General features: G+C 40.0%; 1 protein-coding gene across 1 annotated transcript in view; it reads right to left on the bottom strand.

The window, feature by feature from the left end:
• FGD6 (FYVE, RhoGEF and PH domain containing 6) overlaps nt 1–14,643 on the bottom strand; it is a 106,218-nt gene that overhangs the window by 31,204 nt on the left and 60,371 nt on the right. Inside the window, exons 7-11 of the mRNA XM_030548524.1 lie at nt 12,817–12,973; nt 10,798–10,885; nt 5,015–5,065; nt 190–248; nt 22–93 (exon numbers count right to left, since the gene is read on the bottom strand). Of these exons, the coding sequence (XP_030404384.1) occupies nt 22–93; nt 190–248; nt 5,015–5,065; nt 10,798–10,885; nt 12,817–12,973 (427 nt within the window). The remainder of the gene's footprint in view (nt 1–21; nt 94–189; nt 249–5,014; nt 5,066–10,797; nt 10,886–12,816; nt 12,974–14,643) is intronic.

Raw genomic sequence — 14,643 nt, 5'->3', positions numbered from 1 at the left:
ATGCTTTTTTGCAGAACTTACCCTTCCTGGTTGAACAATTTCATGGTGCCCATTTAAACTGTATTGAATCTGCATAAGCTTCTGAAAGTTATCCTATGGGGGGAAAAAAAAATATAATTGCCCTTCAATTTAATGAAAATGCATTAGACAGTTTTAAGAGACATCAACTTTCACAATGAGGATACTTACTCCTTGTTTCATGATATCATTGGCATGGTTGGCTACTTCTATGACAACAGCCAGAGCACCTGAAGTGTGAAGGAACAGAATTTAGTTATCCAGTCTAGCCAGCGGTTCAGTGATCCAAAACATGTTGCCCAATTCAGCTGGTGCTAAGGGGCTCAAGAGTGTGACCCAAAGCCCACAGAATTCAGTGCGAGCCCTTCCGTTGACTTCAGTGGTCTCTGGATTAGGTCTTAAAAGCTGTGTCCTTGCAAACTACCATTCATCGTAGTAGCACTTTTGTGCCATGATAGCCACCAAACTTCTTTTAAAGTTAACTGAAATAATGACACTCATTTTGCCAACAAAATTAAGCTCACACCCAGCTTGCCTTACTCACACAACTAGTCCCTTTTACTTCAAGATGGCTGCTTGTATAAGTGACTGTATAATGTGAGCAGGATGAAGTCCCAATGTAAACTCAGCAAAGGTACTCAGCCAATCACCATCTTTTTCCATTGCACGTTTTCCTGAAATATCCGTCACAGAATTCAGAGGCTTTCCAGTGGAGCTATCATTGTACTTTCAATTTTCTGTCTTTGGGTTTATTGCTGACTAAGCTTACTTTCAAGTTTCAAATCCCAAACATTTATTATTAAGTGTCAAATGTTTCGTACCCATGCGGTATTGAAAATGTAAAATCTCTAAAAGGGAAGAGTTACCCAAGATGGGAGGCAGTTTGGTATCTCTGAAATCAATTAAAAAACCCAACACAATGGAAAGAAGTGTTTTGAAATACTGCAGTAGGGTGAAGGGAGCATGTGAATTACTGCACAGAGCAGAAGTATTTCATAGAGAATTCAAATCTGCAATTCATTTAACTGGAGAAAACAGATAAACCCACTTCACTGAAAGTTAGCACAAACAATTACGTGGTGAGAGACTCTCTCTAAGATACAGATCACCCTCTGAACCATTTGAATGCAATTAAGCATCCCAAATAATGGAACTTTTATAGGTTTAGAGATGTTCGGTAATACTATCACTAGGCCACTAAAATCAAAACACTATTTTTTCTTTCTATTCTGGTATTTACACAGGTCTCAGTGTAGCACTTGAGTTCCTGGACACATACGTCTATAACTGTTCAATTCTTAGCGAGAGGGAAAATAGGTTAAAACATATAATGGACAAACTTCAAAAGGTACAGGGGTGTTTAAGGCCTAATCTGGGAATTAAGTGGAAGCATGAACTAGGAGCTCCTGCTTAGACTGATGTTAGGAGCAGTTTGGGGTTTTGTTTTAAGTTTCTTTCACACTGGAAACAAATACAGCTTTCAAATAATCAGAAGGCATGGAAATACCGAACATGCCCAATAAACATAATAATACAAAGATCGAGATGTCTTTAAACCTAGGGCCTCTCAGAGAGTCAGCTGCACATGCTGAAGCTGAGCCACAGGAATTTTCTGTCCAAGGAAAGCTGGACTGAATTAGCTCCAAATAAGATACAGGTGGCTGAACATTTCTTAAAACTTCCTTCAGAGATTTGTTATTAAAACAAATCCATGCAAAAGTATTCATTCATTGACTTCAAGAAAAATTAAGACGGATGAATCCTACAGTAAATTGGCTGGGATTCACTGGGGAAGATTTAAGATTGTTCTTTTTGCGGATACAGACTAACACGGCTGCTACTCTGAAACCTGTCATTATCTTTTATAGTATCGTGATTCCAAAACAAACTAAGATTTTGAAAGTCTAATAACTATACTCAAGAGTAAATAATAAACGAAGTGAACAGGTATAGGAAATGGTATGAAAACTGTTTTTGGAAAAAAGGCTCCTCTCACTTTCTAATGTTGCACTACCTATAAGGAGTAACACATGTGCAAGAAAGCCCAGAAGGCCCTGAGGTGACCTGCAGATATAGTTTTGGACACCTAGCCCATATAGGTCTTTATTTACACAGTTAAAGGGACATAGCCAACTTTACTATTACATTCTGACTTGCTTTTTAACCTACTGTTGTCACAAGCAACACCTAGGGTATGTCTACACTACGGGATTATTCTGATTTTACATAAACCAGTTTTGTAAAACAGATTGTATAAAGTCAAGTGCACGTGGCCACACTAAGCACATTAATTCGGCAGTGTGCGTCCATGTACCAAGGCTAGCGTCGATTTCCGGAGCGTTGCACTGTGGGTAGCTATCCCGTAGCTATCCCATGGTTCCCGCAGTCTTCCCTGCCCATTGGAATTCTGGGTTGAGATCCCAATGCAGAAACAGTGTTGCGGGTGATTCTGGGTAAATGTTGTCACTCAATCCTTCCTCCGTGAAAGCAACGGCAGAAAATCATTTTGCGTCCTTTTTCCCTGGATTGCCCTGGCAGACCCCATAGCATGGCAACCATGGAGCCCGTTTTGCCTTTTGTCACTGTCACCGTACGTGTACTGGATGCTGCTGACAGATGAGGTACTGCAGTGCTACACAGCAGCATTCATTTGCCTTTGCAAGGTAGCAGAGACGGTTACCATCCCTATTGCACCATCTGCCATGCCACTGTAAATTGGTGATGAGATGACGGTTATCAGTTGTTCTGTACCGTCTGCTGCTGTCATCAGTGCTTCTGGCTGGCCTCGCTGAGGTCGGCCGGGGGAACATGGACAAAAATAGGAATGACTCCCCGGGTCATTTCCTTCTTTATATTTTGTCTAAAAATAGAGTCAGTCCTGCCTAGAATATGGGGCAAGTCTACTAGAGAACCAGAGAGCACAGCTGCTCCGTATCAGAGCCCCAGAGATCCAACAGAAATGATGAGCTGCATGCCATTCTAGGGGGTGCCCCTGCAACAACTCCACCCGTTGCTTCCCTCCTCCCCCAATTCTCCTGGGCTACCGTGGCAGTGTTCCCCCATTTGTGTGATGAAGTAATAAAGAATGCAGGAATAAGAAACACTGACTTTTTTAGTGAGATAAAATGAGGAGGAGGAAGCCTCCAGCTGCTATGATAGTCCCGACAGTACAGAATCTTTTCTTTAGACATAAAAAGGGGTGGGGGAGGCGCTAATGGAGCTCAGCCTCCAGTTGCTATGATGAGGACGGTTACCAGCCGTTCTGTACTATCTGCCGGGAATGACCAGGAATCATTCCCATTTTTACCCAGGCGCTCCCGGCCGAGCTCACCGAGGCCAGCCAGGAGCACTCACAGGCTGATGATGATGATGGATAACAGTCATATTGTATCGTCTGTCACCGGGAAGGGGATGCTGGTGTTCAGCATGCAGTAGACATAGGGTGACACTGAAAAAAGGCAAGAAACGTTTTTTTTCCCCTTTTCTTTTGGGGGAGGGGGAAGGGTGTAAATTGATGACATATACCCTGAAACACCCGGGAAAATGTTTTTGACCCTTCAGGCATTGGGAGCTCAGCCAAGAATGCAAATACTTTTCAGAGACTGCGGGATAGCTGGAGTCCTCAGGCCCCTCTCTCTCCCTGCATGAGCGTCCATTTAATTCTTTGGCTTTCCGTTACGCTTGTCACACAGCACTGTGCTGTGGCTTCTGTCTATCATAGCCTGGAGATTTTTTCAAATGCTTTGGCATTTCGTCTTCTGTAACAGAGCTCTGATAGAACAGATTTGTCTCTCCATACAATGATCAGATCCAGTATCTCCCGTACGGCCCATGCTGGAGCTCTTTTTGGATTTGGGACTGCATCGCCACCCGTGCTGATCAGAACTCCACGCTGGGCAAACAGGAAATGAAATTCAAAAGTTCGTGGGGCTTTTCCTGTGTACTTGGCCAGTGCATCCGAGTTCAGATTGCTTTCCAGAGTGGTCACAATGGTGCACTGTGGGATACCGCCTGGAGGCCAATACCGTCGATTTGCAGCCACGATAACTCTAATCCGACATGGCAATACCAATTTCAGCGCTACTCCTCTCATCAGGGAGGAGTACAGAAATCAGTTTAAAGAGCCCTTTATATCGATATAAAGGGCCTCGTTGTGTGGATGGGTGCAGGGTTAAATCAGTTTAACGCTGCTGAATTCGGCTTAAACGCGTAGTGTAGACCAGGCTCTAGATTACTAAAAATGAAAGATTAGAGGATTTTTTCATATTTAGATTTACAGTTTGTTGTCTTCGTACATTTCACAGTTTTCATTGCTTCCCCTGTATAGCTACAGTTAAGTTTCCCTAGTTGTCTTTACACAGCAACAAAGGAGAGAAAAATATTTTAGAATACCAGGAAATGTGATTGCTGGAAGCACACAAGTTTGGGAGAGGAGACTCAAGAGCACGTGCAGACCTGACACTACTTATAACTAATTTTTTTTAATTGACTAGATTTCAAATGTCTGGTGTTTCAGCAGGGGTAGTTTATTCATATCCATTATCAACACACAAAAGTTATTGGCTCAACTATCACTGAAAAAATGAAGATGTGAAACAATCTGTACCTACTTGCCTCCCAACCCCAAACTGCTCCCTTTGTGTATTCAGAGTCATTATTTGCTTGCTTAAACCATAAAAATAGACCCTTTTTATTCTGCTAGCACTGCGGAGCCAACCCTTGTGATGAGGTGTGCTCAAGGAGGAAAGAACTAGAGCTTGAATTTCAGTTCCTGAATTAATTTTACAGTGACAGCTGTTTTTATTTGTAAACTTTGAACACTCTTTTTGGGGAAAAAACACTGAACCCTTCAATGTCACTTTTCATAGTAACATAAAACTGAATAAAAATATGTTTACTGGTTCACTACATTACATGCACTAAAGTTAAAGTTTAGAAAGATTCTCATTCTTCATCTTTAATCTTCTCTTTATTTAATCTAAAGAAATACATTTACCTTGAGTATCCCTATAGTCTGCTGAGTCTTCTAAAAGATTCTTTAAATAATCTGCATAATAAAGAAAAAATATTATAGAAATATGTTAGAAAAGAATCAATGTTATAAAAAGGAATAAAAGCATAAAAAATTGCTGGAAAAAATGTACTTTTGGGTAGACACGTGCAATAAGTTACAGCCTCTAATGGATTTAAAAAACCCAGCTGAAATATTACTAAAATACTTGTTTTTGGAGTGTAACAGAAAATGTTATCTCAACAGCAGCACCGTTACACAATACCTGTGCACCACACAATATTTACATTGAATGTTTTAGATAAAAAAAAAAGCAATGATGAGCAGTGAAATAAGTAAAAAATGTGTTGCTCTATTTTGCTCAGGAAGAGTTCACAGAAGCAGCGTCTTCAGGCAAATGATATAATGTGTATAGGTGTTATATTTCAGAACAAATCAATGAGCAGCAGTTAGCCATTAATTATTCAGTGTGACAACAGCACTATACAAAGCTATACTACGTGTACTTATTTGTGTTCAATTTTATACAGATCATGACAGATTTTGAAGATTATACGTTACGGTGTTTTGTTTTAGTACCTAACCTGATTGTAATAAATAATCAGTATTTGGCAAAAGAATGTTCTGATTGTTTTATAATGTGGAAGAATTTGTGTTCCAATAAAGGAAAAATACAAATAAAATAAACTATCAAATGTTGATGTGTGTTAGTTTGGTTCCTTAGCCCACTAGATGGCACACCTGCACAAAATATTTCATGCTTTGAGGTTTTTGATCATTACTTACAAGACCACTAAAACTAACCTTAAATGCCACACAAACTGGGAAAACCTAACATATTTCCCTGGAGATTCCATTTCCTACAATATTTAATCAGAAAGTATAATGTACCACCAAAAGCACTGCATGTGTCACATTTGCATCTGTTCTATACATCCTAAAGTTCTGAAGTGGTTAATGTGCAGAAGAGATGCAATCACAAACTTTCAGGAAAATATACAAATCTTTTATATATAAATGATAATAAATATTGCTACATATATATAAAATTAGTGAACGTATCTGCATTCTGACCTGAAAGTTTTGTGGAGGATCTAGTGAAAAGTAAGGCATAAAGGTCAAGTGAGGGTGGGGAGAAGGAGAGTAGTACGTACGTTCTATAAGGAATCAACTTCAGATAAATTGGTTTAAAAATAGCTCATATCAATTTAAAATGTTCATATAGGGGTTTTCAACCATTTAACCAAATTCATTTAAAAATACAAGACTTGGTTAACTGTTATGTGTAGCCATCACAGCAAAAATTTTTTGGGATATATAAAGGACAAAGGAAATAACTTTTGTTTTTGTTGTGGGAGAGAGTTTAGTGTCATGGAAGAGACAAGTACTAAAAAACCCAAACGTTGGCTGGTGCCCACTAATGATCAGACAGAACGTCAGGTGCAGCAAAAAATGGTGGTCTTCCTCTGATCCAGCTGGATCAATCTTTTCTCTGACACATGTTAAAAAGTCATTTTTAAAACCAATTTAGCTTACGTCAGTAAGGAATCAACTTATGATAAAATAATGTCATTTTAAACCAATTTAAAATATCCACATAGTTGTTTAAACCAGTTTAACCAAACTGGTTTAAAAATACACACACCTTGAGCTAAACTAGAGCAAGCTACTGCACAGACAAGGCCTAAGAATGGCTAGAAGCCCTATGGGATAGCTGTCATTTATTTTTAAAAGTTGGTTGCATGTTTTATCCCTCTCTCCCAACCTTTGCATAGTGCTCATCTTCATAGACTGAGCTCTCCAGGGCAGGAACTGTGTTTTCCTATACACGTTGTGCATATTTTGTGCACTGCTATAATCCAAAATAACAAATCAGAGTTGAAATATGGTGTGGGTTTCCATCACCAGGGACTGAACTCGGGACCTCCTGAACTAAAAGCATGAGTTTTTACTAAAGAACCAGGCTTTGTAACTGGCAGAGGTAACAAACTTGCATCTTCTGTGGGGCAGGTACATTAGGAGACACAATGCACAATGACCACTGTGTTACGATGGCACCGTAAGAAAACTATCCATTGTGAATGGCAACATAAATTTAAGACCCCAAAGTGATCTTAAATTCCCAGTGTAATAGGGACCCAAATAAGGAACTGAATATTTTTTGGCACATACATGCTTTATGGCATACTCTAAAGCTTTGTCCAAGATAAACAAATGAACAACATTTTATATGGTGCAATTCTTTCGATAGGTACATTTATTCACGGACAAAACTAGAATTACAAGTGCCAGAGAGAACAGAGAGACTAAAGACAAGTTTCAGCATAAATTTATTTATTTGAAACTCTGCAGTTAAAAGTAGAGTGTGGCTCTTATGTTAGGACTCTACGGAGTATCCAATTAAATTTGCAGCTGCTAAATGCTGAAACAATATTTATGTAATTTTGAACTTAACACTCCTTTGCACATCTGGCTAGTAACCTCTGTTCGTGGCTAAAACCTATAGCTTCAAAGTAGATTTTGAACAGATGTTTCTAATCTCTCATTTTCCATGAATACGCACTGGAAATTCTGTGCTTACAACAACCTTTCTGTAGTTAATGCCGTCAGACTATTACACAGAAGGGTTTTTATAGAAATGGATACCATTATATTTTGCTGAAACACTATAATTTAGTACAAACATGCTTAACAAGATCAAACAACTATATGAACAAAACTCGATGAGACTAAATCTCTTAGTTTAAAACCAAAAATATTGGTGATCACTATTTAAACAAAAAAACTGAATAAGTCAAAAATCAAACATTATTTACAGAAGATATACAGTATACTCAGAACAAAATACAGCAACCAGAGATGAACTGTTTATTGTAAGTGGAATTTCTAAGAGGGGAAGGATGAGAGATATGGTCTAATTTTCTTCTTCCTTCCTATTGCCTGACTTGAGACAGGCTAAAGGAAGCATAAATATAATCACTGAAATCTACTTTTTTAGCTCTCAACTTGCCAAGGTCCTAATATACAAACAGAAAAAATATAGTTATTCTAGGTTCCTGACATGATGTGGGTTTAAGTGAGATAAGCAGCAGGTTTGTGCAGGAGAAATTTGAGTCTACAATGATGGCTATCCCTTGGTATGATGGACAATTGAGAGATGGACAATAAATACCTACAGATACAGCAGCAGGGCATAGTACAAAGACAACCCAGTAAAACACAGAAATGGGGGGTGAGGATGTGCAGTGATCTGAGACAGAATCAGCAAGGAAAGAGGAAGAGAGAAAGGAAAGGTTGAGAAAATGAATGAAGAGATCATAAGAAGGAAGAGGGCTCATCCCAGAACATCATGGAGCACATGAATATTGCACACCCTCCTTGAGTGATACAGGGATTTAGGAAAGGGACAGCAGGGAAGAATTTCACTCCTTTATTTTCTTACTAGACAGCAGAGGCTTCTAACTATCCCTTACATTAACCCTTTTAATGCTCGTTATGTAAGATCAAACAATTAGTATGTGGAGAAGTGAAAGCCCACGTGAACAAATGGAGGAACCATATAATTTAACAGGAATACCGCTGAGATGCTCCTCTCTTTTGCAGATTTATGAGCCCATCTGCCTCTGACATTGACAGCTCAGGAGTAACAGTATCAAGAGGCAGCAATAATCTTGTAAATTGCTGCCACTGCAAAGGTACATGGAAACAGGAAAACGGAAATGTATCATAAAAACAAGTCCAGCCTACTGACACAGAGCACTTAGATAACGTTGAAAAGGAAAACTAGCTGTCGACACCAAGAGGCCCAGCAGCTGCATTTCACTGATTATTTTTTTCCTCTCCCTGCCACAACTTGCCCACTGTGTTTCCTGATGCATCTACAGAATAGGGAATTTTGCCACTGGCTTTGAATGCAGCAATTTTATCATTTAATATTACCTGCATTCTTGTTTCACTCATGCTGCCCAGCCTATTCTGATGCTGGGTCCAAGTATCTTCTGTGTGTTCTAAAGTCCCAGCAGTGCAGGATTTTCATGGAGACCACCCAGTATTAAGCAGAGGTACTTTAAATGGACAGAGGAGACCGACCATCTAGCTACACATGGAGGAGGGGCAAATAATCTCATTTTATGGCCAAGGCAAATATAATGCAATGTGGATTGATATTGCAGGCTGAGCAATAGCAAGGGAAGTATAGCTCTCCCTTTGAAGTTATTTTACTGTTCCTTCCAAGAACTATTATTAAAAAATTATCAGCATAGATGAAAGTCTAATCTTTGAGCTCTCCACCCCTCTCATGGAACAGAGAAAAATTCTCTTTAGAAACCAAGACCCTGATCTTGCAATCTGATGCATGCTGGTAACCACTTACCCCTGCACAGGATCAACAAGACTCTACATGGGCACAAAATCTGCCTGCACAGATCCAATTGCATGACTGGGGCCCTATGGTATCAGACAGGTAGAAGAGGATTTACAAGACCAGTGTTTTCTGTGAACTCCTTCCTTCACCTCCTGCATTTAGAACCAACAATAATGAGGATTTTAAAGCCTTTGAGAAATGGGATCTCTGTCACAACTGCATTTATGAATAAGGTCCTTCCTCCTCCCTACCTTTTGGTTCCACCCCTTTTAAGAATGCCTTTGATCTCTTTTAGAAATTGAGACCCCACCATTGAATTTGGAATGAATAGCAGTCCCCCTGCCATGTCTAAACTTAGCATCCTTTTAAAATAAAATGATCAGATATCTTTTTATAAGCTTCTACTTTTTCTTGTATTGTAAGAGAGGTAAACACTTCCCACTTACAAATAACCTATTTTCATAAGGCTTTCCCTGCCTTCCCTCTTTGATTTTAATGCAACTGAAAATAAAGAGATTATTTTTAATCAAAACGTTGTGGCTGCAATGTAATAAACTTAATCTGTACTATACAGCAGCATTACTAATCTAACTACCGCTGGAAAAATGGCATTTCTTGGTTAGCTGCTGCAAAGCCAGAAAAGGGTCATGGAGCATTTTATTTTTGTAGTTACTACATATACAGATACTATTTTTAAATTTCTCAGCAAGGGACAGTAGCATGAAAAAAAAAAGCAAACCTAAATATTTAAAAACTCTAGAGGATTCTAAATTCTTCACACTGTCCTTTATAATGCATATTCCCTACATTCCTAAAAGACAACTGTATAAACCAAGCAACAGAACTTAAACCCTGTAATTTTTGTTAACAAGAAAACTAGAATTAGGTTACATTTTTGAGAAAGACAAGATTTCAGTGGAGGCAAAACATTTTCTTTAAAATCATGGCTAATTTCAGGAAAAAAAGCCAGGCCTAGAGGATTTAGTACTCAGCTTAGAACTTATATTAAAAGAAAAATGTTTTTATTTTCAATTGTCAGGACCTCTTCCCACCCACCCCCACCTACTATGTTTGAAATCAATTCTCTTCCCTGCTCCTAATGACATGATTGGATTCCACAGCTGTGGAAACAGAGTAAACCATAACAAGGTTTGATGTTTGTGACTACTGCTGAATTTATCTACCAGAAAATGTATCACGTGGCTGGGAACAACCGCGTTTTTCCTGTGTATTTTATGACTGCCAATATTACTGAGTAGAACATCTAGCTGCACAGAACATTTTAAGAGAGTTTCATAGATCTGTAATCAAGTAAATATCCTTTGCAGTACTGTGATGGCCTAAATGCCAATTTCCTGGGACTTGTGAGGACTGACTTTTAAACTTGTGAACAGCTTGCCAGTACCTGTCAAAAGCAGCCTGTACTGGGGAATCCTCTGAACTGGCTTGAGGAGATAGTGCTTGAGTGCCAGACTAGCACAGCGAGGACTCATCTGAAAGACAAACATTCAAAATAAATATCCACAGTCCTCTAATAGTGAATCCTCTGCTACCAAAGAAGTTGTGCCTCTAAACAATTGACTTTTTCTTGTGTGCTTAAAAGGCATTCATTCTGTTATCCTGCTTAACTCCACAGCAGTACATATAAATCTGAGCTGCCTAAGTCAGCCCTCAGCTAGGCAAAAGTAACATTTACCTGTAGGCCCATTTGCTATAGTATTGCTAGTAGCCAGATCTGATCATTCCTCACAGAAGAACACACACAAAAATAGTTTGTCTCACAAGTTAGGAAGATACCTAACAGGTAAACACTGGAATTCTATGCAAAATCAAAACATCTGCCTTCGTTCTAAGAAAAGAATGTTATGAATCTCCCTCGAAATAAGGGATACTTGTCAGCTAGCAGTGAAGGTAACCTGGTGACATGCTCATTTGGATTTGCAATTCTTATCAATCAGACAGAACTGTTGTGAAGGCTACAGCGTGCATTATTGAAGTCTCTAAGTGGTATAGAGCCCAAAGACACAACAGAGCGATAACCCTTCTTAAGGGTCATGCTCCAACATGTTGTAATTACCATGGGTTGGCCCTCCCGTCACTTCTTCCAGTTCAAAATGCCTGAAAATCATTTATTTTGAGGTAATGCTACTTGTACACAAGCAACACTGACAAGAAGCACCTTCACTAACAGGGATAGGTTTTATCTTTCTTTGCTAACTGCTGTCTTGTTTTTCTCTCTCCTTCATCCCTTTGCTCTCTCCTCCTTCTCACTTTAGCCTCCTTCTCCCTGCTGCAAATAGCTTATATAGCCACGCACACACCCAACGCATCGGGGCTTGGTGAGAAATAGGCCCTCTGTGACCAGAAGATAGCTATGGCTGAGGCCTGGTCTACAATGGGAGAGTGGGGGAAATCAATCTAAGTTATGCAACTTCAGCTACGTGATTAACGTAGCTGAAGTTGAGGTACTGAGACCTACTCACCACAGTGTCTTTACTGCAGTGAGTCGACTGCTGATGCTCCCCCGTTGATTCCGCTTGCGCCTCTCGCTCCAGTGGAGTACCGGAGTCAACGGGAGAGCCCTCGGCAGTTAATTTATTGCGTCTTTACTAGACATGGTTAAGTCAACCCCTGCTGGATCGATCGCTCTGGAGCTAAGTGTAGACATGTCCTAAGTTATGACTTTTCTACTTGAAAGGAAGTAGCACAGTACTGAGCTCAGCAGTTGCTTACTGAGTCGGTCTCAACAATTTATTCACTAGTGAAGTAATCTCTGTCAAAATAATGACTAATCCTCACAAGTGCTCAGTGATGTTTATTCTGTTCACACCTCTTCTCTGATCTGTTTTCAAGGGGATAAAGTGAGGCCGGCAGGGGTACTTGGCTTTTGCATGATTATTGCATGTGCTCGGTTAGAGGGCATTTAGGAAAAGGAACTGATTTGCTTTATTTTCAAATTCGCAGCTCAAGAAATTCACTTTCCCAGGTTTCCATTCCAAACCAAACACAGGATGCAAAGGAATACATTCATTCTGCCCTAATTTTTACACTGCAACCCCAATCAAATCAATTAGTTTACAATGGTAGAAGTCAATGCACAAATTGACCCAGACTCAAACTTTTAGAGGCGACTAATGATTTTGGCTGTCCATCTTAAACCACACTAAGGAGGCCTTATTATTAGAAAGTGCTGAGCCTTCTGAAAATCAAGTCCCTTTAATGTGTCTCAAATTGGACACCCAAAACCACTAGCCATTTTTGAAAATCTAGGCCACAGTGGTTAAATTCTCCTTTCTCCTACCCACTGGTCCCCAACTGAGTCCTAGAAACAAAGAGGAAAAGCTAACAATCTTTGCAGCCTTACAAAAGAGCACTAGAGTTACGAAACCAGAAATTAAGATCTCTCTTGGAAAAAAGAAGATACCTCAAAATCTTTAACCACAGCAGCAAAACTAGGGTTCTTCTTGCATTGTTCATCTAGCAGCGCAACATTCTTATCAAATTCTTTGATGTAAGTTGAATACATCTTTAAGTAGGGTCCTTTTTTCACAAATATATCAGCGATTCTTTGATAATCAATCCTGAAAAGAGAACAAAGTAATTAAAACAGCACATAGCTATATAAAAATAAATCTATGATTTAGAAACCCGCATCGCTGATATTCTCTGTCACTTTCAGAGCTCAGTAGTGGATTAAAAAGAAGCTTATTAAATAAACAGCTTGTGCAGTGGTGGGCAACCTGCGGCCCGTGGGCAGCCCGTCAGGGTAATCCGCTGGTGGGCTGCCAGTTTGTTTACATTTGCACAGCCACCCACTGATCCCAGCACTTCCCTGTGGCCCGCGCTACTTCCCAAGCTGCTATTGGCCAAGAATAGCAAACCACGGCCACTGGGAGCTGCAGGCAGCCGTGCAAATGTAAACAATCTGTCTGGCGACTCACCAGAGGATTACCCTGATGGGCCACAGGTTGCCCACCACTGAGCTAGTGCTTATCTTGCTGGGGAAACCAAAAAGTGTATGTTAATTCTGTTGTTGTTGTTAAATTCTTAGCTTCTCCTCTCCAAATGAGATAAGCATTGACGTGCTGGCACCTCGTCCTGTAGAGTGAAATAGGGAACTCAATTTTCAAAACACTCACAATTTAGTCATGTACCTATGGCCAAAATGTTCAAAAATGGGAACCTAAACTTAAGATCCTGGATTCATATTTAGGCACCAGATTGAGGCCAATGGAAGTGTGAACGTTTGGCCTGATTTTTTGAAAGTGCCGCTTACCTCAATGCCCAAATGCAGATTCAAGATGACACAGACTCAGGGTCAGAAGGGATCATTATGATCATCTAGTCTGACCTCCTGCACAACACAGGCCACAGAATCTCACCCACCCACTTCTGTAACAAACAAACATCTAACCTATATCTGAGTTATTGAAGTCCTCAAATTATGATTTAAAGACCTCAAGGTGCAGAGAATCCTCCAGCAAGTGACCCGTGCCCCATGCTGCAGAGGAAAGCGAAAAACCTCCAGGGCCTCGGTCAATCTGCCCCAGAGGAAAATTCCTTCCTGACCCCAAATATGGCGATCAGCTAAACCCTGAGCATGTGGGCAAGACTCACCAGCCAGCACACAGGAAAGAATTCTCTGTAGTTACTCAGATCCCACTCCATCTAACATCCCATCACAGACCATTGGGTATATTTACCTGCTAATAATCAAAGATCAATTAATTGCCAAAATTAGGCTATCCCATCATATCATCTCCTCCATAAACTTATCAAGCTTAGTCTTGAAGCCAGATATGTCTTTTGCCCCTAACTGCTCCCCTTGGAAGGCTATTCCAGAACTTCACTCCTCTAATGGTTAGAAACCTTCATCTAATTTCAAGTCCAAACTTCCTAGTGTCCAGTTTATATCCATTTGTTCTTGTGTCCACGTTGGTACTAAGCTTAAATAATACCTCTCTCCCCCTGATATTTATCCCTCTGATATATTTATAAAGAGCAATCATATCTCCCCTCAGCCTTCTTTTGCTTAGGCTAAACAAACCAAGCTCTTTGAGTCTCCTTTCATAAAACAGGTTTTCCATTCCTTGGATCATCCTAGTAGCCCTTCTCTGTACCTGTTCCAGTTTGAATTCATCCGTCTTAAACATGGGAGACCAGAACTGCACACAGTATTCCAGATGAAGTCTCACCCGTGCCTTGTATAACTGTACTAACACCTCCTTATCTTTACTGGAAATACCTCGCC

Source organism: Gopherus evgoodei, chromosome 1 (genome assembly GCF_007399415.2).
Source record: "Gopherus evgoodei ecotype Sinaloan lineage chromosome 1, rGopEvg1_v1.p, whole genome shotgun sequence".
In the NCBI taxonomy this organism is placed as follows: domain Eukaryota; kingdom Metazoa; phylum Chordata; order Testudines; family Testudinidae; genus Gopherus; species Gopherus evgoodei.
This window is presented reverse-complemented; position numbering and strand designations above follow the sequence as displayed.